Source organism: Lathyrus oleraceus, chromosome 1, assembly GCF_024323335.1.
Source record: "Lathyrus oleraceus cultivar Zhongwan6 chromosome 1, CAAS_Psat_ZW6_1.0, whole genome shotgun sequence".
In the NCBI taxonomy this organism is placed as follows: domain Eukaryota; kingdom Viridiplantae; phylum Streptophyta; class Magnoliopsida; order Fabales; family Fabaceae; genus Lathyrus; species Lathyrus oleraceus.
In genome coordinates, this window is record NC_066579.1 from 17,695,825 (window position 1) to 17,720,800 (window position 24,976).

The following is a 24,976-nucleotide window of genomic DNA, read 5'->3' on the forward strand; positions in this document are numbered from 1 at the left end:
GGTTGTTACTAGAAGTGGCATGAGCAACGGAAACAAGCGTAGGTGTATCAAAGAGAGAGGGAGGACTACGACATTCATAAATAGGATGTGTTCTAGGAGGTGAAGGTGACTCACCCTGGCCTTCTAAATCATAAAGCCAGGTGTTAGGGTCATGTACACTGGTTCGCTCAATGTTAGGCAGGGTGAATTGGTGAACTACTTCATAGTTGATTAACAGCTGGAATTCCCTAGGTCCAAGGTTTCTTATTAATCTTCTATTAAAACAAAAGGTAATGTCCATTGGTCGGGTGCCTCCTAGAAGGGTTATGCGGAAGTGTTGTTCTTAGGGTTAAGGTTGCAGCAATCATGGTGACTTGTCCACCAATCAGGATGGGACCATGAGTAGCATGGGCAATCCTATTTAGGTTTGCGAGCATGAAGGCTTGCAGCATTATTTGGCCTGGACTGAAAAATACAAAACAAGATGAATAATTCATCTCTAGACACATTGGTACTGCTTTCCAGTTTTCCAAAAAGGGTGTAAGCTAAGATCATATGGAAATAGCGGATTACAGGGTTATGGATTTGGGTGGAGTATCTGGAATCGGGTTCAGTTTGTGTCTCTCCAGAAATTTTAGTCCAGAAATAGTCAAGTTCACAGGTCATAGATGCATCCTCTTGTGCTATAGTGAAAACGTCGGGTCCATTAGGAAATCCTAACAAATCAGCCATTTCACGATGGTTAAAATTATAGGTATACCCAAAAAGCCTAAAGGACACTCGTCCTTTATTGAATCCCCTCCCTTGGTTAGGGTCATAGAGAAAGGAACTTAGGAATTCTAGTTTTAGCTTGTGGTACATTGAAAATATCTTCCTAATAAAGCTCTCCCACCCAAGTTGGTTGAACATAAAGTTGATGCTCTCCCATATACTTAAGGTAGCCATGGTATGTCCATCAGGGTATTTGGTCAGTGCCACCTCTCTCTGAAAAAGAGTTTCATAACGTTGCCTCTGTGCCACGTTTCTAAAAGTAACAACCATATTAACTACCTTCTTCATTCCTAAAGTTAGTATGAAGCTAGTAGTCTGAAAGGAGACATGAAAAGAGTTAGTACTGATCAAAACAAGTAAACCACTTATTAGGGAATTAGTAATTAGTAATCGTGGGTTGCCTCCCACGCATCGTTTTGTTTAATGTTGTAAGCTCGACACAGATTAACAAATCATTAACTTGTTGATATAGTTGGCGGCTCAACTAACTTTAGACTAGTATAAAAATCTTTATTATTAACACAATTATAGTGTTTCAGACGATGTCCGTTCACGACAAAGGCATCATTAAATTTACCTTTTATTTCTATAGCTCCATTTTGAAACACTTTGGTAACTTCAAAAGGGTCAAACCACCTAGAACGTAATTTTCCTGGAAAAATTCATAGTCGGGAGTTAAATAATAGGACTAAATCCCCCTCATTAAACTCTCTCCTTGAGATACGTTTATTGTGCCATTTTTTTGTTCGTTCCTTATAGATTTTGGCATTCTCGTAGGCGTCCAATCTCAGTTCCTTGAGTTCATGTATCTCTAAGACTCGTTTTTCACCCGCGGTTGCATAGTCCATGTTTAGGGCCTTAATGGCCCAGTAAGCTTTATGCTCTAATTCAACCAAGAGGTGGAAAGACTTACCATAGATTAATTTAAACGGTGTGGTTCCTATGGGGGTCTTATAGGCTGTACGATATGCCCATAGAGCTTCGTGAAGCTTGGAGGACCAATCTTTCCTAGAGGTCGGAACTATTTTTTCTAATATTTGTTTGATTTCCCTATTGGAAATTTCTACCTGTCCACTAGTTTGTGGGTGGTATGACATTTCTATTCGGTGTCTAACTCCATATTTAACTAGTAATTTCTCGAAGATTTTGGAAATAAAGTGGGAGCCTCCATCATTAATGACGAGTCTCGGTATACCGAATCTAGGAAAGATTTGATTCTTAAAGAGCTTTATCATAACTCGTGCATTTTTTGTAGGTGAAGCGATTGCTTCGATCCATTTTGAAACATAGTCTACGGCGACGAGTATGTATTTGTTACCAAAAGAGGATGGAAATGGGCCCATAAAGTCAATGCTCCATACATCGAAAACTTTTACTTCCAAGATACCTTTTAGAGGCATCTCGTCGCGTCTAGAGATGTTCCTAGTGCGTTGGCACCGGTCGCAGCGTATAACCGCGGAGTGGACATCTTTCCATAGATTAGGCCAGAAGAAGTCGGATTGTAAGATTTTGCGCAATTTTTCGATGTGCTAGCATGCCCCCCATAGGATGCAGGATGGCAATGATGTATGATGTTGTCGACTTCCTCCTCTAGGACACAACGATGGAAGATACCATCGGCGCCTCTTTTGAAAAGAAGTGGCTCACCCCGTAGTAGTGTTTCAAGTCGTGGAAGAATTTCTTCTTCTGCTGGTAAGTTAGCTCTGGAGGAATTACTTTGACTACTAGGTAGTTGACAAAGACAGCGTAGCACGACACGGTAGTTTTAGTAATTATGGCCTCCACAACCTCATCAGTTTCTGCATCTTTAAAGGTTAAAGGGTACTCAGTTGTGTTACTCTCTATTTGAGCTACAAATCGATCATATGGGAAATCATTGTTGATTGGTTGTTGCCTGATTTTCATATTCTCGAGTCTAGACAGGTGATCGGCAACAACGTTCTTAGTTCCCTTCTTGTCTTTGATCTCCAAGTCGAATTCTTGCAAGAGAAGAATTCATCTTAAGAGTCTTGGTTTTACATCTTTTTTATTCAATAGATACCTGATTGCAGTATGATCAGTGTAGATAATTATTTTAGCTCCCACTAAGTAGGAACGAAACTTATCTAACGCGAAAATGACGGCTAGGAGCTTCTTTTCAGTTGTGGTATAGTTCATTTGTGCTTGGTCCAAGGTTCTACTTGTGTAATAGATCGCATAAAGCTTTTTATCAGTTCTCTGACTCAAGACCGTGCCTACAACATAATCACTCGCATCACACATTATCTCAAAAGGTCTGCTCCAATCAGGCGGTTGCATGATGCGCGCAATTATTAGGGCATTTTTCAATAATTCGAACGCCTCCAGCCATTTTTCGTCAAAGACGAATTCCGCCTATTTCATTAATAAATTGGTTAATGGTTTTTTATTTTAGGGAAATCTTTAATAAACGGCGGTAAAAACCGGCGTGTCCTAAAAAGCTTCGTATTTCTCTAACATCTTTCAGGGGTTAAAGGTTTTCTATAACCTCTATTTTCGCTTTGTCGACTTCAATCCCCTTATCGGACACTATATGTCCAAGTAGTATCCCTTGTCTAACCATGAAATGGAATTTATCCCAATTTAGCATGAGATTAACCTTCACATATCTATCAAGTACCATTTCTAGGTTTTTTAGACAGCCTTCGAAACTCTACCCACATATAGAAAAATAATCCATAAACACGTCCTTGATGTTTTCTATATAGTCTGCGAAAATTGACATCATGAACCTTTAAAATGTTGCGGGAGCATTACAAAGTCCAAATGGCATTCGTCTGTAGCCAAATGTACCATAAGGACATATGAAAGTTGTCTTTTCTTGGTTATCAGGATGGATGGGAATTTGAAAGAATCCTAAGTAACCATCCAGATAGAAAAAATGAGAGTGCTTAGCTAATTGTTCCAGCATTTGATCGATAAAAGGTAAGGGGAAGTGATCCTTGTGAGTGGCTTTATTTAATTTTCTGTAATCGATGCACATCCTTCATCCAGTTACTACACGTTTAGCTACAGTCTTGCCCTTTTCGTTATCGACAACCGTAACACCACCTTTCTTAGGTACTACATGTACTGGGCTGACCCACTTACTGTTAGATATGGGATATATAATACCTGCCTCTAATAACTTTAACACTTCTTTTCTTACAACATCGCTCATAATCGAGTTTAGTCGCCTCTGGTGTTCTCTAGAGGTTTTCAAGTCTTCTTCTAACATAATGTGATGCATGCATAGAGAGGGACTAATTCCTTTTAAATCTAAGATATTGTAGCCTAAGGAATTAGGGTATTTCCTTAGGATATGTAATAGTTTTTCAGTTTCTGTTTGTCCTAAATCGGTGTTGACTATTACTGGTTGCTCAAGCTTTGTGTCTAGGAATTCGTATCTCATATTTTTCGGTAGTGTTTTAAGTTTTATAGATGGTTTCTTCGGGCATGGCATAGGATTTGGAGTCAATGCTAGACATTCCATTAAATTGTCCTCTACGGATGGTTCTTTGTATTGGTTATCCTCAAGAATGGGTGGTGCTGGGATTTTTAGGATTTCAGTATTCTCTGATGGTTCCATTTTTATTTATTTTATACACTCATCAATGATGTCCATAAAACAACATGTGTCGTCTATGGCAGGTGCTTTCAGAAATTGCGATAAAATGAATTCAATCTTCTCCTCTCCCACTTCGAAAGTCATTTTTCCTCGTTTCACATCTATAATGGCATCAGCAGTTGCTAGGAAGGGTCTTCCTAAGATAATTGGGATGTTAGAATATTCTTTGATGTCCATTATTATGAAATCGGTAGGGATGAAGAGCTGACCGACTCAGACGGGAATGTTCCCTAGCATTCCTATGGGATACTTAATAGAATGATCTGCTAGTTGGAGAGACACTCTCGTTGGTCTTAACTCTCCCAATTTGAGTCTTTCATAGATGGGAAGGGGCATCAAACACACACTAGCTCCTAAATCGCATAGGGCTTTGTCTATTACAAACTTCCCTATCACACAGGGTATGGAAAAAATGCCAGGATCTCTTAGTTTAGGTGGCATGTTATTCTGAATGATAGCACTACACTCTATGTTAAGCGTCATTGTCTCATCATCCTCAAGTTTCTTATTGTTAGATAAGATTTCTTTGAGGAACTTGGCATATGAGGGCATCTGTGTAATAGCTTCGGTGAAAGGGATGGTAATATTAAGCTGCTTCAAGAGTTCGACGAACTTCCTGAGTTGACCTTCGATTTTGGACTTAGCTAGTCTTTGAGGGTAAGGAGTTGGTGGTTCGTATGGTGGTGGAGGCACATATGGTTCCGCCTTCTCAACTTCCTCTTTGGTTTCATCTTTTTCCTCTAGTTTATCTAGTTGGCCATTTTTCTGAGTCATCGGCGGAATTTGTGTTCTGGGATCAACTGGTCAGTCTAACTTCGTCCCACTCTGCAATATGATAGCATTAGCTTGACCTTTCGGGTTAGGTTGAGGTTGACCACGGAAAGTTCCAGCTGGAGCTGCGGTAGTTGCTTGTTGCTGGGCTACTTGAGAAATTTGAGTTTCCAACATTTTGTTATGAGTGGCCAAAGCATCTACTTTAGTTGCTAATTGTTTCACTAGTTCTGATGTATGGACGTTCTGGTTCATAAACTCCTTATTTTGTTGCGTTTGAGAAGCAACAAAGTTTTCCATCATTAACTCAAGATTAGATTTTCTAGGCATTTGAGTGGCAGCTTGAGGTGCGCTCTGAGTTGGCTTCTAGTAACCAGAAGGTGGTTGATTTGGAGCATACAAGGCGTTGTTATTCTTATAAGAGAAGTTAGGATGGTTTTTCCAACCTGGGTTGTAAGTATTTGAGTAAGGGTTTCCTTGAACATAGTTTAAGTAGTCTGGTGTGATGCCTACTAGTAGTTGGCATTCGAAAACATTGTGTTCAGGTACTCCACATAACTTGGGGCTACGACGGCCATGGTGGCCGCGGGAGTTATGGTTAAACTTTCAATCTTTTGAGTCAGGGCGTCTACCTTAACATTGACGTGATATATGCCACTAACTTCGTACATACCTCATTTTGGTTGAGGTTTCTCTATGGAAGTTCTCTCTCCTCCCCATTGGTAGTGATTTTGTGTCATATTTTCAATGAGTTGATAAGCCTCTTCATATGGTTTGTCCATTATAGCACCGCCAGCTGCAACGTCTAAGTTTAATTTGGTGCTATAGGAGATACCATCATAGAAGGTGCGGATAATAAGCCATGGTTCAAGCATATGGTGTGGGAAAATCATTAGCATGTCCTTATATCTCTCCCATGCTTTGAAAAGCGATTCGTTGTCTTTTTGCCTAAACCAATTGATTTGGCTTCTTAGCATAGTCATTTTACTAGGTGAGAAATATATGGCTAAGAAGACCTACTTTAATTCGTCCCATGTAGTTATGGAATTGGACGGTAAGGACTGGAGTCACACTTTAGCTCTATCTCTTAAAGAAAAGGGAAAAAGATGTAATCATATTGCTTCGGAATTAACACCATTAGCTTTTATCGCATCTGCATATTGTATGAATACTGACAAATGGAGATTCGTGTCGTCTGTAGGACTTCCAGAGAATTAATTTTGTTGTACAACTTGTAACAGTGAAGGTTTCAACTCGAAATCGTTTCGGTCGATGGCAGGGGGAGCAATGTTGTAGTGTGCTTCATCCTGAGATGGGGCAGCATAGTCCCTTAAAGGACGGTTAGCGGGGGCAGCCATATCTAGTTTGGATATATCAGGATCAAGAAGGTTGTATTTTAAACGGAATTGTCTAAGTGGGCGTCTTAGTCTAATATAACGCTCGACTTTGTCTATCGGTTGTTCTAACTCGTCTTCTTGTGAGCGAGTGTTTGGCATGCAACTGAAACAAATAAAAAGGCAAATAGTTGCCTTAGTCTATACCGTGCAACAGTGGAGTTACGATATTGAATTAATTGGTCCCCGACAACAGCGCCAAAAACTTGATCGCGACTTAGTATGTATATCAAAGTGGCTAACTGCAAGTGCACAGTCGTATCGTGTAGTTTTAAAAAATATTGAACCAAACGGACCAAAAATCAAAGTATCGTTATCTAAAGTTACTATGTAAAGCTAAGGCTAATGATTGCTTTGGTTTTTCTTAGATTGATTAAGAGAGACTGGAAAATAAAATTTAACCAGAAATAATAATATAATTAAAATATTCAATAAAGAGGCATCGGTATGTAAATCACATTATTCTTCGAGGATTCGGTAAACAATTAACCTCAAAATAAGGCAAATCACTTTTCAGTAGAAAATATCAATTTAAAAGACTTTGCCTTACACTCTCGCGATCTTGGCTCGGGCTATACTCTTAAACCAAAATGTTTTACTCTCGCTCACCCACCTGAATTAAAAGTAATTTTTGGAAATTGATCAATCCTAATTAATCTTAAAGCGCTCTCGTTGTGTTTAGGATTAATGCCTAGAAACCATTATCTAGTTAAAATCTCAAACTCTCACTCTATTGATTTATAACCTTGTTGACTTTTCACTCTCGTGCAAAAACCTTTTTAAATTGGAATTGGAAACCAGAGCCAGAAAAATAACTCATAAAAATTATCATTATTTATTATTGAATCCCGTCGGAACGACAGTCCCTACATACTGATGTCGAAAGATTTAGCCGAACATGGTTTTAAACTTATTCATACACATGTAATTCTTAAACATAAACATAATCAAAAATCAAAATTGGAAATTAAAGCGGAAAGTAAAGAATTAAGCAATTAAAAGAAACCTGATGAATAATAGCAATTGGATTAAACTTCGGAGGATTCTTCGAGTATAAATAATAACTGGAAAATTACAACGATGTCGACACGCTTGATCCAAGCAACTTGTAAAAGTAAAAACAAAGGTGCAATAGCCTCCCGGTGTGGAAGAACTATCACTATTTAGAGTGTTTCTGCTTAAAATTAAAAATCAAATTACACGATGAAAAACTTGGATCCATTTTTCTTCTGATTCATCCTTTTTATATTGGTGAAGTAGGGTTGAACTTCCCTAAATTCGTGTGAGAGTGGTGGAGAGGAAATAGTGAGCATCCTTGACCATGTTCTCTGCAGTTGCTGAAAAACAACACTGCGTGTCCATGGCGAACGCCACAGGGACATGGAGAATGCCATGGTACTTAAACTCTGAAGTGACGTGGCAAGGGGCATGTCGAACGCCACAAGCCCATGGCGAACGCCACAATCCTAGAACTTGTATTTTCAGCATTATCTTCTTTTTTCCCCTTTCTCTTTGTTTCTTCTCTTTTCTTACTTCTTTCTCACATATGAGTTTTGCAGCAACAAATACCTAAAATAGGGCACCAACACCTGCATAATACAATAAAACATACACAAAATCATACTAAAATGCATGTTAATCGAGTAAAATAAATGGTATAGTTTCACGTTATCACATGGTGAGCTATATGGAGAATAAAGAAACAACTTGCACTCTCAAGATCATCATTTAAAGCAGCGTATTAGGCACTTGTAGTAGCCATATGTGACCTATAATTACTTATATATATTCTTAAAGATCTGTAAATCAATTGCATTAAGACACGTGTATGTATTATGACAACCAAAATATGTTGCACATTGTAGTCAATCCAGTTTTCCACGAAAGAACCAAACATCTAAAAATTGATTGTCATGTTGTGAGAGAAAAACAAGCAGTGGAACTCATGAAATTATTGCATGTCTCATTCAAATATCAGTTGGGAGATTTCTTTTCCAAGTCATTACTTCCTCAACCATTTCACACTTTATTTCTCAAATTAAAATGATAGATATATACCAACTTTTAACTTGTATGGGGATATTGAAGCATGAATTGAAGACATGTAAAGATAATAATAAAATAGTTAATTAGTTTGAAATTATTTTATGAGTTAGTTGGAAGTTAGTTAATATAGTTGTTTATTTCACAAATAACAATATAGTATAACATATACATGACAACTTATGGTGCAAGTCGTGTAAAAAAGTTATATAATATATGTAACTAGTCCCGATTAATAATAAATGAACTTCATGAATACTCAATTTTTAATTTATAACAAGGTGCTCAATGCTAGGGTGGCGTGCAAATATGTATGTGATTAGAGGTGTAGTATCATTATGTTATTTATTGAACATTTTACAACGCACAGAAGTTTATTGAGATGCACAAAATCACACAATTTTATTGAGTTGCACAAAATTGAACGAAATCGCATAATATCGCATAAAATTTTATTGAGTTGTACAAAATATTAATGTCAATAATTAGAATTCCAATATAAATGATGTTATTGGTTGTTGGTACGGGCGGAATTAAGTTCTGCATCTATATGATATATTAAATCTGAATCGACGGATTATATCACGACACATCATATATCAAATACTTTATATTTGACATATCATCATTATTCTTATGTGGCACATCCAAAAACTCACATTTATTTTTCAGATGTCAAAGTACATATTATTCTTTTGTTGAGGTTATGAGTTCGAACCTTAAAAGAAAAAATATATTAACCTAACAACTATTTTGTAATTTTGATATATAGTATTTACTTAAATATTATATAACATTATTATTTTTCTTAAAATAACTTTTGAATTATAAAAAAGAGAATAAAAACAAACTTTGATATATTTTTTCAATATAATGTCACACCCTTTTGAAATAAAATAATCTAACAATCCAACAATTACTTCAACTAAGTATATTTGCTCAAATTTTAAAAATAAAAAAGATGTGTGAATCCAAAAACTATTAAATATTTTTGTTTTCTTGAAATCATAGCAAAGGTAAAAGTTGAAACAAATATTTTTAGTGTCAAATTAGATATTACATAAATTTTAAAGGCTTGCCAATATTTGTTGATATTAAAATATAATAGAGTATGCAACATTTTTAATCATATTTATATACTTCACTATTATATTCTTCATATTACGATGAACAAATAAACTAAAGACAAAGAATAACATTATTAGTTTCTAACATATGAGTGTCAAAGAGACATAAGAATCAAAATATAAAAAAATGATCATAAGTAATATCTTTTAGAGTTATTAAAATTTACAAAAACTAAATTCTAGATATCACTATCAAAACAAATATTTTTTCTTTATAATTCATATTGGTGTCTATATTATAATTCATAATACAATGTTATAATATAACTCTTTAATCATATTTTTCGGAGAAAAATGAATATAACTTAAATTCAATATTAATCAAATAAAAATTAATTCATAATCGTGCATCGCGTGGGTCTTAATTTAGTTATTATGAAATAGATGATATTTTAAACTTTGTTTGGGAGTTGGAGGGGAGAGGAAAGTTTGAGAAAAGGGAAAGATTCAATGAAAAGAATAGAGAGACTTATTTGGAAAAGATTTAGGAGATTTATTTTTATTCAAAAACAAAAAATTAAGGATTAAATGAAAAGAATGTAGAGACTTATCTGGGGAAGGTTTAGGAGGGGAATAAATTATCTCCCGTGAAATCTCAACCCTTCCTTACTATAAAAGCATGCAGTTAATTTATTGAAAAGATAATTGGAAGCAGTGGCGGAGCCAGATAAAAAAATTTGGGATGACCGCTAACGTAAAATAAAGATTATAAATAAAATGTAAATAGTATTTTAAATAAAACATTAAAGTTAAAATAAATACAAAGTTAATTACTAAAAATTTAAATTACATGACTTAAAACTACCTTAAAGTAATGCTTTACGCGTTCCGAGTGACTTGAAATCGTCAATAATTGACTCCGAACTAATGCTTGCACTAATCTCCCTTTCAATATATATTGTCATGCTCTCTCCAAGAAACCCATCATTCATCTTGTTTCTCAACTTAGTCTTAATAATTTTCATTGCTGAAAAAGACCTCTCAGTTGTGGCCGTAGAAACGGGAAGAGTCATGATAAGACGAAGTAGTCTATCAATCAAGAAGTAAGTTTCAGTCTGTCCAGATGCAACCAAACATGAACATAGTTCTTGAATAGTTGATAAATTATTCAAGTTTGATGCTTGACGAGCAACAAATAGAAAATGTTGGAGTTGAAATTGCAAATTATTCTTCTCTTGATCACTAAAATCCATAGGATAATATTTTTCAACTAAAGAACAAATAGTATCAATGTTAAAAGCTTTATATCCATCCTTAGGAGATAAAGAACAAGAATGAGTTAACAAATCCATTGTCTGCTCACTGAATCTGCTATTCAACTCTTGTAACTGTTTGTCAATGGTAGTGAAAAAGATTTCAACATTAAAGTAATGTTGAATTGTGACTTGATTCTCTTCAAGATGGGAGCGTCCAAATCTTGTTGTTGAATGAACATCATTAAGATCAGGAATCTCAATACCATGCTTTTCGCAAAAAGATACCACTTTAGTAAACAATATATCCCAACCATTTTCGCTCAAACCTTGAATAAGATGTTTTGTTGAACAAACCAAGTTCATAGCATTAACTACATCTTGATTTTTTTTGTAAGGCTTGACAAAGCATATCTGTTATTCCCATTATTTCTTTCATCACGTGTAAAATAAATATAAAATCAAATGCCTTCAAGTAATTGTAACAACTATCTGCATCCCCACGTGTAGCATAACCCCCTCTATCTTTTGCAACTTTTTTTAAAACTAAACAAGTTGCTTCATACATGTTTATCAAGCTAGAAATTGAATCGTAATGTGATCCCCAACGAGTATCTCTAGCTCGTTTCAATGTACCAATTTAATTTGCACCTTTACCAGTTACAATCTCATCAATCTCTAACAAATAAGCAATTTCTTCTAATTGGGCAGCTTGTAACTCATCATGACGCTTTGTAGAAGAACAAACAACATTCACAACAAAGATCAGCTTCTCAAAAAAATTATGAACAGGTTTGACTTCTCTTGATGATGTAACTAATGCAAATTGCAATCGATGAGCAAAACAATGAACATAGTATGCATAAGGACAATCCTTCATAAAGAGGGCTTGTAAACCATTCCATTCTCCTCTCATATTGCTAGCACCATCATACCCTTGGCCACGAATGTTAGAAACATCAAGGTTATGTCGAGAAAGTATATCACATATTGCTTCCTTAAGAGTTAAAGATGTGGTGTCTTTAACACGTGCCACATCAAAAAATCTCTCTTGTATTAAACCAACTTTATCAACAAATCTTAATACAAGAGCCATTTGTTCCTTTTTTGAATCATCACGAGCTTCATCAACAACGATAGAAAATTTGGAATCACCAATTTTCTCACGAATACTCTTTTTCACCCTACTAGAAAGAATTTGCAAGAGCTCTTTTTGAATTTGATGTGAAGTATACTTGCAATTTTGTGGAGCATTTTCCAACACAACTTTTGCAACTTCATCATTGTAGGATGCTAAAAGTTTCAATAACTCAAGAAAGTTACCTTGATTTCTTGATTTGCTACTTTCGTCGTGACCCCTAAAAGCACAAGCTTGTAGTGTTAACCAACGAACAGTGTCAATTAAAGTCTTGAGTCGTAACCGATTATGCATTCTTTGACTTAAACTTTGCACTTGAATAACATTTCTAATATGACCATCTTGATTTAACAAGTCTTGACAAGCTTTCATTGCATTGTTGTGTGGTGAGCAAGGATCCTTTCCTATGTGTTTAAGAAAGGAATAATGTTTTCTATTCCTAACTTTCTTCCAATTTCTAAAGCCCATAGAAATAAAGACAAGTGATCTGGGATGTCCACTTAGTTTTTTGCTAAAAAGGTAACATGGTAAGCAATATGCGGCATCTTCAGATGGTGAATATTCTAACCATGATGGAAATATGCTAAACCAAGTATATTGAAACCTTCTCGGATGATCCTCGTTACCGGACAAAGGATAGTTTTCTAAATGAATTTGATATGGACCCCATTTTAGATAAGCTTTTCGTATTGCATCCACTTTATTTGGTGGATATTGCCAAATCAAAGGACGCTTTCCAGGATCGCGTTCCAAAGAATTTTCAAAATCATGATGCTCTTCAATTGTTGGATTCTCAAGAACTGTTTCAGATTCGGATGTCGGGATTATAATTTCTTCATCTCTCTCTTCTCTTTCAATTTCACATGCTTTCCTTTTGAAAAAAGAATCAATTTTCCTATTATTCATCTTTACTCTTCCTATAATATCATATCAGATTCAAAAGTCAATTTAGAGAACATAAAAATTAAAAGAGAAAAAAATTAATAAACTTAATTAATCAACTTTAATCCGTTTTCAAATACCGGTAACTTCACTATTAGAAATTAGCAGCAACAATGATTAAATAAACCTTATTACAGTGTATAACTATATTTGTAAATTACAGTGTTATGAATTGGCTTAATAAACCTCATATAGATTATTTTAACACATCAAGAAAGAAGAACCCTAAAAATCTCAAAAAGACAAATCAAGCAATCACTTTAATTTGTTACTTTTTATAAAAGAAGAATGAATAAAGTTTTTTACCTGTTAGATGTCGATCACTTTAATTTGTTCCGATTCCGGTGCCGGTAGCAAACTCATATGAGAAAGAAAGAAAATGTAGGAGTTTTTTACCTTATCTGTATTTTAACCTAACTTTGAATGAAAAAGAAAAAATAAAAATTAATTTTAATTTAAAATAAGGATGTTTTAGTAATTTAATATATATGAATTAAAAAAAATAAAAAGTTGAGGGGTGGTCGTGGCCTTCCCACGTCCCCCTTCAGTTCCGCCACTGATTGGAAGGTGGGGATTTCCACTGCATTCCATCCAGTGGATGAAAATTTCACTGGAGACCATCCATCCCCGTTTAGGAGATTTATTTTTATTCAAAAAGAAAAGTCTCTTAATTTGGAGAAACTAAAAGATTGTATTGAAGGAGAGGTTTTAAGGATTTTGGAAGATTTAACCAAAGTTTTCAAATATAATATGCATTGTTATATTATTTCAAAAATTAAAAATATGTTAATTATAAAAATTATACAAAATCATTCTTTTGAAAAATGTTAAAATTTTCTTCATATATTTTTAAAAAATGTTTTTTCAAAATCCTCCATTTCCCTTCCATTAAAACTCTCAAATAAAATCTTAATATTTTATTAAACTATTTATTTTAAATGATAGAAATCTTAATCCTTTAAAAAATATATAATGTCATTTCTCATAATAGATCATGTTTTTTTTTTCAGATAGGAATTTGTATTGGAAGTATTCATAACGACCAAACATTTATATCTATTAAGATTTGACCAATTAAAAAAATATATTAAATTATCGGATTCAAATTCAAATTCAAGTTAAAAAACATAAATATATCTCATATTTAAGAGTTATTAACAATTTCAATGTGAGTAATTGTTTATCCAATATATATATATATATATATATATATATATATATATATATATATATATATATATATATATATATATATATATATATATATATATATATATATATATATATATATATATGACACATTCAATAACTCTTTATCCTAAGTCCGTATAACAAAATTCACCGTTGAGTTGAAAACTATTATTATATAGATAACACATATAAAATTTTACATCAATCAAAAATCATTTGATATGTTAAAGAGAATGATAAAAATTAAAGGTTTTCATTAAGTTTTGTAAGACGTTAGTTTTTATGTATCTCGTTGACATGTCAAATGATTTCAAATTAATATAAAATCGTATAGACATGAACTATATGATAATAGATTCAATTCAACGGTGAATATTGTAAAACGAATATGTCGTAAAGAGTTATCGGATGTGTCATATTACTAAATTTGATACATTGGTGTTATTTGATATATATATATATATATATATATATATATATATATATATATATATATATATATATATATATATATATATATATATATATATATATATAATTGTAAGCTTGAAGGTATATTGGCATGAAAATCACACCAATGACATAAAATAAATCATTTATATAAATTAAATTTCATAAATAGAAAGAAGATATATCAATTTTCATAAAGTTGGTGGCTCTCCCATATTTTATCCTCGTATGGAAGGGTTTTTACTAGTTTTATGTCACTTATGGTTAATGGGAGTCTTACTTGAGATTTTAAGGTGTTGAGGGGGCTAAGACAAGGACCCCTTGTCTCCTTTTTTTGTTTTCCATTGTTGTTGAAGACCTTGCAGCAATGGTCAGAAGGGTTGTTAGCTTGGATATGTTGAAATGATTCAAAGGCAATGATGAAGTGTTGTATAGTTTATTGCAAAATGCTGATGACACGGTCCTTGTGTGCGATGGGTCATGGTCTAATCTCTAGGCACTAAAATCCATCCTAAGGGGGTTTGAAATGGCATCTGGCCTGAAAATGAATACTTAGAATAACTACGTATATGGGGTTGGCATGTAAGACAAACTCTCTTCCATTCAAATTCCTTGGTCTCATTATTGGAGGAAACCATAGAGGGTGTCCTTTTGGAAATCACTTATTTCTTTCTTCAAGGCAAGACTTTCCCCATGGAAGGATAGATTGTTGTTCATAGGGGACAGAGTGACACTTATCAACTATGTATTAATGAATATGTTTATCCATCATCTTTCTTTCTTCAAAGCCCCAGCCAAAGTGCTACATGAAATTATTTCAATTTAGAGGAATTTCTTGTGGTCTGGTTTGTTGGAGAACAAAAGTATGGCTTGGGTGAGCTAGAAGTCTGTTTGCAAGCCTAAGGATAGTGGTGAGGTTGGTATCAAAGACAGTGTGTTATTCAGTAGGGCATTGTTAACAAAGTGGTTATGGAGGTTTATTAAGGAGAGTGATGCAATATGGATTGGGGTCTTGGAACAAAGATATGAGAATATTGCTAGAAGACTAATATCCAAAGGTATGAGAACATTGCTAGAAGACTAGTGGATGGGGATGTTTGGAAGTGGTTGTTAGGATTTAACAATTTGGAGGAGGACAACACACTTAGGGTGGAGTATAACGAGTTGATACAATTTCTTTGTGAAGTCTGCCCCAAAAAGGATGTTACTGACATTGTGTTGTGGCCTCATGGTACCTCCAATTTTTTTTCTGTCAAATCATAAATTGTTGCAAGTTATGGGCGTGAGGGAGCTGGATACTTTAGCTTTGTCAGCGTTTGCGTTAATGTGGAAAACGAGGATTCCTTCTAAAGTGAAGATTTTTGGTTGGAGATTGATCATCGATAGACTTCCAACTCGAAGTAACCTTGTTATCAGAGGAGTCATTAACAATCCTCATGATAAGATTTGTATTTTTTGTTTTGACACTGCTGAAGATATTCACCATGTTTTTATTACCTGTCCTCGAATCAGGTTGGTGTGGGAAAAAATTATGGATTGGATTGGTGTCTCTTGGATTAATGAAGATCGTTGTTGTAATCATATGCTGACTTGGTTTGTAAGGTTGAAAGGAAGATGTTCACAAAAGTCTAGCTGTGTTATTTAGTTTGATGTATGTTGGTGCATCTGGTGGTAAATGAATCATATCATTTTCAATAATGAAATTGGGGATCCTGTGATAATTGTGTAGAGAATCATATTTTTTTTGTGATTATTATGAATGGTATAAATGTTCACTTGATTAGCTTTAGATGATTCTAGTTTTTGTTTTAAGGTGGTGTTTAATTCGTACAATGGAGTTAGAGTACCCTAGTACTTCTTGATGAATGAATTTTTTCTTATAAAAAAATAATAATAAAAGACTCAAAACTAAGTAGTAAACTATCAAAACAAATATACAAATAAAAATAAGTAATAATTCAAAAAGAAAGACAACTGAAAAATCAAAATCATTGATACAAGACACTTTTTAAAAAGACTTTTTCTTATAAGGAAGAAAAAAAATATAAAATAGATAAAATAATCGAATCAGTCCTCAATAAAAAAGAATTATTTAATACTTAATAATAATAATAATAATAATAATAATAATAATAATAATAATAAAATATCAATTTTCTTTTAAAATATTAAATATTGATTAAATTAAAATTATTAGTTCTTTGCAACAAAAGAAAGTGTTGATTAAATTAAGCTGGTTTAGAATAATACGAATATTTTAGCCAACAAAAAAAAAGATTATTAAGTTAATAATTTAATTTTGAATATATTAAAAGAAAATTTTGTGTTTTTTCATAAATACTAAGTTGAATATTGACTTATTATATTATAATATTTTAGATGAGTTGAATTCTAACCAAAAAGAAAAAGTCTAGAAGTTCAAAAAGTGCTAATATAGATAGAAGTATTATCCACTCATACAAGTATTATTTTGATTAATTGGTATTTTCTTTACATCTTTATTTTTTATTTTACTTTTATTGATTCATAGAATTGATTCTCTTATTTTTAAATCTTCCAATTTTGTTGTCTCTCAATTTTTTATATTAAAAATTAGTGATGTGACATGTTTTAAATAATAAAATATGTATTTTAATGTAATTCAGTCAACACTCAAAATTATTTATAAAAAAAACTTTTACAAATTAGGTTTAAATTTTAAAAATATTAGTCTTTATAATTTTATTAATCATAAAAAATAATCAAATCACTAATTCTAAATTAATAAATTGTAATATGTGATATCCCTATTTTTGAGTTAAAAAGTCTGAAAAATTGATCAAAATTTTAAAACTAAGGGGATCAATAATAAAATCAATATTACAATTACATTTTTTTATTGTAAATTATTTTCACAAACCAAACCATTTTGTTTTATTTTTGCACTGTTGTTCTAATATTTTTTGCAATTAATAAATTAAAAATTTGTGAGAGTCAAATTTAATTATTTTATTTTAATATTTTACATTTTTAAAATATTTAAATCCCTTTTTAGATGCAAATTTTATTATAAATAAATACATAGTATATTTTAGATTTTATTATAAACAGATACGTAGTATTTTTGAAACTTTATTATTATAAGACTATTAACATATATAGTATTAGATACAAACTTTTTTTTTATAATAGATACATAGTATTTTTTAGATTTTCTAAGTTTTACTTTTTATATACATATTTTATTACTAAAAAACAAAAATACGTAAAATTAGTTTATTACAACATAACCATGATAGATATTATAATAATTATAATAATAAAAAAGATATTATTGGATTTTCATTCTATATATTGCATATATATGACCCCTAATATTCTAACATGTGGCATGACTCTTGTTGGTTCATTGTAAAGTTTATATCCTTTTCAACACCAGTTAGTATATATATATATAAGCAGAGAGAGAGAAATTGTGTGAATCATATTATAAAATGAAATAATGAAATAGTATATAGTATGAGAGAGAAATTAGATAGCATTTGAATTTGATAAAAGAAGAAGAATCATCATCATCATCATGGGAAAAGGAAGAGCACCATGCTGTGATAAGAGTCAAGTTAAGAGAGGACCTTGGAGTCCTGCTGAAGATCTTAAACTTATTGCTTTTGTTCAGAAATTTGGTCATGAAAATTGGAGATCTCTCCCTAAACAAGCAGGTTTCTCTCTCTCCCTCTCTCCCTCTCAAATAATTTATTTTGGAGAAACTATTTATTAAGTTATATTTTAATCATGTTTTGTGTATTTGATATCTCATTCATTGTTAAGAGCATTTTTTATTGCTTCAAAAGAAACCTTCAACTTATGCATTTGCATTTCATGTCATTCATCTAACACCTATCTTTCTTCTTTTTACTAAATAAAAAGAATTAAAACTTGAAATTTATTTTTTTATTAAATTGAAGAATTTAATTACAATGCGAAAAAAAGAAAATGCATTAATCTTATTTAATATAAACCGTTGGATTGAATCTAACACGATTATAACTAAAAACACGTTATATATCGTAATCACGATTTATCATCTGATGCGTTCATTTATTAAAACAAACAAAATAGTTTGATTTAAGTTGATAAACATATGGCTTCTCTTAAGTTAGTATTAAACATCGTAACTAAATAGTGAGTGTGGGCCATGTTTCTACCTATAACTGACATATCAAATCATAGTTAGAAGAAATCAAATAAATTTTTACATGACTTATGTTTTTGATAATGCATATCTTACCTACCATATGTGAGGGCCATCCAACTTGAATGGTCCATTTTTTTTAAATATTTACCAACTATTTATCTATTATTATTACCATAAATACACAATAAAAAGTATAATATTGTATCCATTTTATTGGTAATATATGACTATATCTCTTTATCATGTGTCATTATGCATGTATAGAATCTTTAATCTTAACACTTTACCTTAAAAGAAACAACATGTATTTCAAGTTCTATTTTTCCTAATAATTAATCCACTCAAGTATTATCAAAAACATTGTATCTTGATTTAATCTCTATAAGGTATAAAAAAAATGAGTATCACCATCCTATGCATCAATTATTTTAGTGAAATATTATTAATTAATTATTCAGAAGAATTATATTTAGTGTTAATGATTTGAATCTATTTGGATTATAAAAAGAATAGTGTGTAAAACAGCATGCAATTGCATATCATGTCGTTTAGGTTTTAAATTTAGTGATTTGTCAAAAACAAATGTTTTAAATTAAGTGATGATTATTATGTATTAATTTTTTACTCTCTTATTATAATACTAGTTTAAATGTTATCTAATTTAGCTTTTTCTAATAATTTTTTTTACTTTACTTGATACTTAGGTCTCCAACGATGTGGAAAAAGTTGTCGTTTAAGATGGATCAATTATCTTAGACCCGATTTAAAGAGAGGCAATTTTACTGTAGAGGAAGAGGAAACCATCATAAAACTACATGAAGCCTTTGGAAATAAGTAAGTCATAATATATATAAGAATTTTGGTAATGTAATTATAGTTTAATGATCAGAATTTTATCTGTTAAGATAAATAATTGGAGTGTGGTGAATTTCATAATTGAGTTTTGGCTTTTATATGAATTTGTTGAATCAAAAATCGTTTTACATTTAACATGTTTTTATTTAAAATTGATTTAACAAAATCAACTTATTCAAAATCAATTTTATATTAACAAAAATAGTTTCAGGTGGTCAAAGATTGCATCATATATGCCTGGTAGAACTGATAATGAGATCAAGAATGTGTGGAACACACATTTGAAGAAAAAACTTGTCATCAAAAATTCAGATTCAACCAGTGGAGATGAATCTAAATTAGAATCATCAATAACCTCACCCTCTTCGTCAGAATCAATTTTATCGAACGAGGTACCAATAAAAGACTCCGAAAAACAAGTTTCCAACAATGAACTTGTTATCGTCAATGAGGATCCAAAAGGGTCATCAAATTCGTTGTCATATTCAATAGAGTCGAACAAAATCTTGAACTCAGCCGAAATTGTTGACAACAAAATAGAACAACAACATTTGAGTTCTCTAGAGTCTTATGATATTGACAAAATATTAGAAGATATGGAAAATCTAGACAGTTTGATTGAAATACCATGGGAATCAGATTATGATCTTTGGAATTTTATCGATAATATTGGATCAAATGATCAATCAAATGTTGGTGAAGAGAGTGTTATTCAAGATGTTGTTGAGAATGAGTTTGGAGTAGTAGGTGAAATAAAGGAGTCAAAGAACAAAGAAGAGGTTCAACCAAAGAATTATGAAGTTGAGCAAGAAATTGACCCTCATGAGGCATTTGATTTCAATGATATCATAATGTCTGATTCTGAATTAGATTTTGGTAATATTCAATTGTGGTCCACTTTTTCTGAAAATAATAGTCCTAACGTTTAATATACAAAGCAATAGGTTGAAGAGGGGAAAAAAGTTTATATGAGATTCAAGAGTAGGTATATTTACATTGGCAAATTAAACAATGTTATTAGGTTTCTTTGATGTATGAGGGATTTCATATGTATACTTCTGAAAATCATGTTAGAATAGGATGTAGCTTGAAGCACAAATATGAAAATGGATCAATAAATAAAATTTTAATTGGTTTCCTTTTAATTGTTGTTTTGATGAGTGAAAGTTTTTTTATATATATTTAATTAATTTTGATTATAATTAATTTTTCTTTATTATTATTTTTAATTAAAAGTTAGAATTTGACATTTTGCATGCATTTGGGATAACTTCATACAGAGTTATAACTCTTTTGAAAATGGATTGTCAATCGTTGTTTTTATTTTCAAGAATCATGATTTAAAAAGAACACTGAAATTTTAAGGGATTTAAATTTGTCGTTAAATAGTTGAAAAGTAAAAAAAAAAAACTAAGATGAGAGATAAATCTGTTAAGCAGGTTTGAGTTTAAAATGATGATTTTGTTTGGTTGTATTTCATCTTTTCTTTAATTTTAGATTTATGTAATCGAAATAGATTTGGATTTCTTGATTATCGATTTTCCTTATATATTATTATTTCAATGGTTTGAACTTTTGTTTCCTTTGCACTTTTTTTCTTTTACATGGAATTTTTTTAGTAAGATTTATTTAATATTTTTTATTTATTTTTATTTTGACTAGTTAAATAAAAAGGGCATCACTCACTTTTGATTAGAATTTTTTTAGGCTTTTGATTATAAAATCAATTTTTTATTTTAAAGTATTAACTAATTTAATTTTAATTAAATATATTCACACATAATTTAATTTAATTTTAATTAAATATATTCAAACATAAATGTATTAATAATTTTTACTCCCTCCGTCTCAAAATAATTGTCATAACTGATCATTTCACACCGATTAAAAAATGTAATAAATAAAAGAAAGAATAATATTTTTACCAAACTATCATTATTTACTATTGATGTATTTGAATAATCATAAATATAGAGTGAGAGAAATAATAAATTGAGAGTATTAATTAGCGCGTAATTGGAAAATAAACATTAAAATTACATTTGAAACTAAAAATGACACTTATTTGGAGACAAATAATTTTATAAAATACGAAAATTATTTGGGATTGAGAGAGTAAAATGTTTGGGTGACATCCATTTTGGAGTTTATTCTAGTCTTTTAACTTTGAAAAAATCATATTGATCATTTATCTCTTTAAAATCAATCTATTAATTTTTTTTGTCTAATTAATACCAAATTTAACATCAATTTTTAAATTTTTTCATCATTAATTAATCAAAAAGAATTAATATGATATGTTGATTTTGAAGAAGGTTACAACTTCTTTATCCATCATAAATTTTGGCTTAATACATGTTTTAATCATTTAACTTAATTTAATATTCTGCTTTAGTCTCTTATGTAAAAAACGTTATAAGTTATTTCGTCTCTTCCATTAATTTCTAACCAAAAAAATTGTTAAGTTCTGATGACGTGGTGTGACAAGATCATTGATACATATTCAAGGTAACATATGTGTAAAAAATTGATACACTTTTTAAACTCCAAAAATAAAACCGTCACAATTTAAACTCTGTATCAATTTTTAACTACATTTGTAATAATGATCTTGTTGGCACGTTACGTCACCCAAATTTTTTTTTTGTTTTTTTTGTAAAAATTGACAGAAAAAATCAAATTGGATAACATAAGAAAAATTAAAAAATTAACGTGTAACATTTTTTATTAATAGACTAAAATAGAACATTAAATTAAGAGACTCGATGATTAATCATACCTAAAAACTTTGGTATCGTAACTTTAACCAATCCCTTAAATTTTTTGTTGATAAATAAAAATTCTCCTTTAAAAAATTAAGGGACCAATGTATTTTTGAAAAAAATTAAAAAATCAAAATAAACTTGAAGTTAACATACAAAACGAAAAAATACTAAATCAAAATTTTTATTACCTTTGATTAAAACAATTAAAATATCCAAAATTATTTAATATTTTGTTTTATTTACTTTTCTCTCTATAATAAATAGTGAAGAATGTTGTTGATAAACATGAAAAAACAAATAAATATAAATAAGTGAATTCAACATAAACAAGAGATAAAAAGTAAGTAAAAGAATATTAAATAAATTGTTGGTAAAATATAGTTTGCAAAGTGGGTACGTAGGTGACACTTTTCTACTTACTGCCACTAATGTGACACATTTTCTTCATGTTCCCACACATCCTTTTAAAGTATTGTAACTACCTTGCAAGTACAAGACTATGTCATCATATTAAGTCTAAAGTTACACACCAATTTCAACTATAAAATCATTTAAAACTAAGAAACCAAATTCATGGAAACAAAAATTGTATTTAAAAAAAGAAAAATGGAATTTATTCTAAGTTATGAATTGAAAATTAGTGGTTACATGCATTTGGACTAGGTAATGATTAGGACAATATCTTACCAAACTTTAGCTACCTAAAGGGTGAGGTCATTATTCACTACTTTCTCATTGAATTTGTGTACCAACAAAGGGATGTGTCTATAATTCTAAGTTGAGTGCCGTTTTCAATCATAAAGGGTGAGAAGTGAACTTCATGACTTGGTGGTCTATAGTACTATTAATTACATATATGTATATTTATTATGTCTTTACAAATCTTAGAAGTAAAGCGTTGGTTTCAACAAAGCTATGGTAGACTCAAGAATTTGAAAGTTACTCCTTAATTAATTTGACTATCTTTGTTCTGTTTATAGACTCTTTCTATAAAAACCTAGAATAAAAAAAAGGAATAAAACAGATTGAAAAATTTCTACCCTCAACTAGTTAAGTTAAAGTTTCTCTTATGGATAGATTAAGTTTTATTCATTGTGTTTATTTTACTCACATGCCTTGAACATTTTGTGTTATCTCTTAAAATATTTAAACAATTTATGGAATAAGAGAATTTTGTGTAAATATGTATGTAGGTTATGACACTCCAAGAAAGTCTCAAGGCTTCAAAATAAAAATTTATAATCTGTGTCAAGTTAAGTAAATGACAATTATCCCATCCAGTCTAATCATTTGAATTCTTTTTTTAATTAAAATATTTGTTTTCTATAAACTCATAATATATTTTAAACTCTGATAAATATTAAAAATAATAAATTTAAATATTTTCGAAAAAAATTTAAGATATATTTTAAATAATAAAATATAAATCAAATATTAATATATTAATTAAATATTAATATATTAATCAAATAATTAATATTTTAAATTATTAAAATTAAATACTTTAAATTATCAATCTAATAAATTTGGGATCGGATCAACATAAATATTAATATCTACATTACTCATCTGAAATCCTATATTTTAACATTTGATAAAATTCAAAAGGAAATGTAAAACCAGTAGGTCTTACTCGACAAACTCAAGACTGGTTCAAACTAATATTTGCAGATATTTTTTGTCATCAAAGATGGATGTCAAGTGTCACACGCCGAAAATTAGAGCAAATTTGATCTTTTGTCACGTTTTTACTCTCAAATGACTATAAATTGGTATAGTAATGCCACCTTGACATTATAATTGACACATGCAATATTTGTTGAATTGTAATTCCTTATATCGAAGCAGGTTGTTCGACAGAAGCAAGGAAGTGTCGAACCACCTAGTGTGTTAAGTAGTGTTAGTTATTTTGGGCTTTTATAATTTTGGGCTTTTATAGTTTTGGGTTTTGGCTTGAGGTCCAAGTTAACCTAAATTTATAAATAGAGGGAGTAACCCTTATTTTGTAATAGAGGTGAATAGAGTATTCACAACACTTGTATTTCACAGTATTTTGCAGTTGCAAAGTGAATAAGAAGTTTTCCACAGTTTGTGGGCAGAGAGAAACTCTGCATAATTATATTACTCTTCTCCTTCATCGTTCTATACACTTTCTTTCTTTCTCCATTGTTCTTTCTTTTCATTGTCATTGTGTGGGTGATAACAATCTTGTTCATCAAGATTGATTGAAATTCTCCATAGGTTTTGGGGGATTTCCAACATCTGGTATCAAGAGCTCCAGTTTAATCGATTTGTGGGAAGAAAATCACTATGACAACGAATCATCCAAACGGGCATTTTCCAGCAAATCTTCCGATTCTCTAGAACAACAATTATGAGAATTGGTGCAAGCAGATGAAGGTTGTGTTCTGTTATCAAGATCTTTGGGATCTTGTGAAGGAAGGAGTAGCAACGGCTGTAGAAGCCGCGACGGATCAAGAAAAGGCTGCACATAAATAATTGGAGAAGAAAGATTATAAAGCTCTCTTTATAATCCATCAATGTGTTGATGCAGATAA

The 24,976-nt window shown here is 31.0% G+C and overlaps 2 protein-coding genes across 2 annotated transcripts; one reads left to right on the forward strand and one right to left on the reverse strand.

Moving 5' to 3' along the window:
* Window positions 1-4,588: 4,588 nt before the first annotated feature.
* LOC127087652 (uncharacterized) lies at window positions 4,589-5,149 on the reverse strand. Its single transcript, XM_051028579.1, has one exon. The coding sequence runs from the start codon at window positions 5,147-5,149 to the stop codon at window positions 4,589-4,591; it is 561 nt and encodes a 186-aa protein (XP_050884536.1).
* A 12,903-nt stretch (window positions 5,150-18,052) lies between these two features.
* Window positions 18,053-20,798, forward strand: LOC127129898 (transcription factor MYB10). Its single transcript, XM_051059024.1, has 3 exons — window positions 18,053-18,322; window positions 19,503-19,632; window positions 19,865-20,798. The coding sequence occupies exons 1-3, from the start codon at window positions 18,184-18,186 to the stop codon at window positions 20,580-20,582; spliced, it is 987 nt and encodes a 328-aa protein (XP_050914981.1). The 5' UTR covers window positions 18,053-18,183; the 3' UTR covers window positions 20,583-20,798.
* Window positions 20,799-24,976: the final 4,178 nt, after the last annotated feature.

Coding starts and splice junctions, on each gene's coding strand:
- LOC127087652 (XM_051028579.1), bottom strand. CDS start 5,149: ATGACTCAGAAAAATGGCCAACTAGATAAACTAGAGGAAAAAGATGAA.
- LOC127129898 (XM_051059024.1), top strand. CDS start 18,184: ATGGGAAAAGGAAGAGCACCATGCTGTGATAAGAGTCAAGTTAAGAGA. Junction 18,323..19,502: donor ATCTCTCCCTAAACAAGCAG/GTTTCTCTCTCT, acceptor CTTGATACTTAG/GTCTCCAACGATGTGGAAAA. Junction 19,633..19,864: donor CATGAAGCCTTTGGAAATAA/GTAAGTCATAAT, acceptor AAATAGTTTCAG/GTGGTCAAAGATTGCATCAT.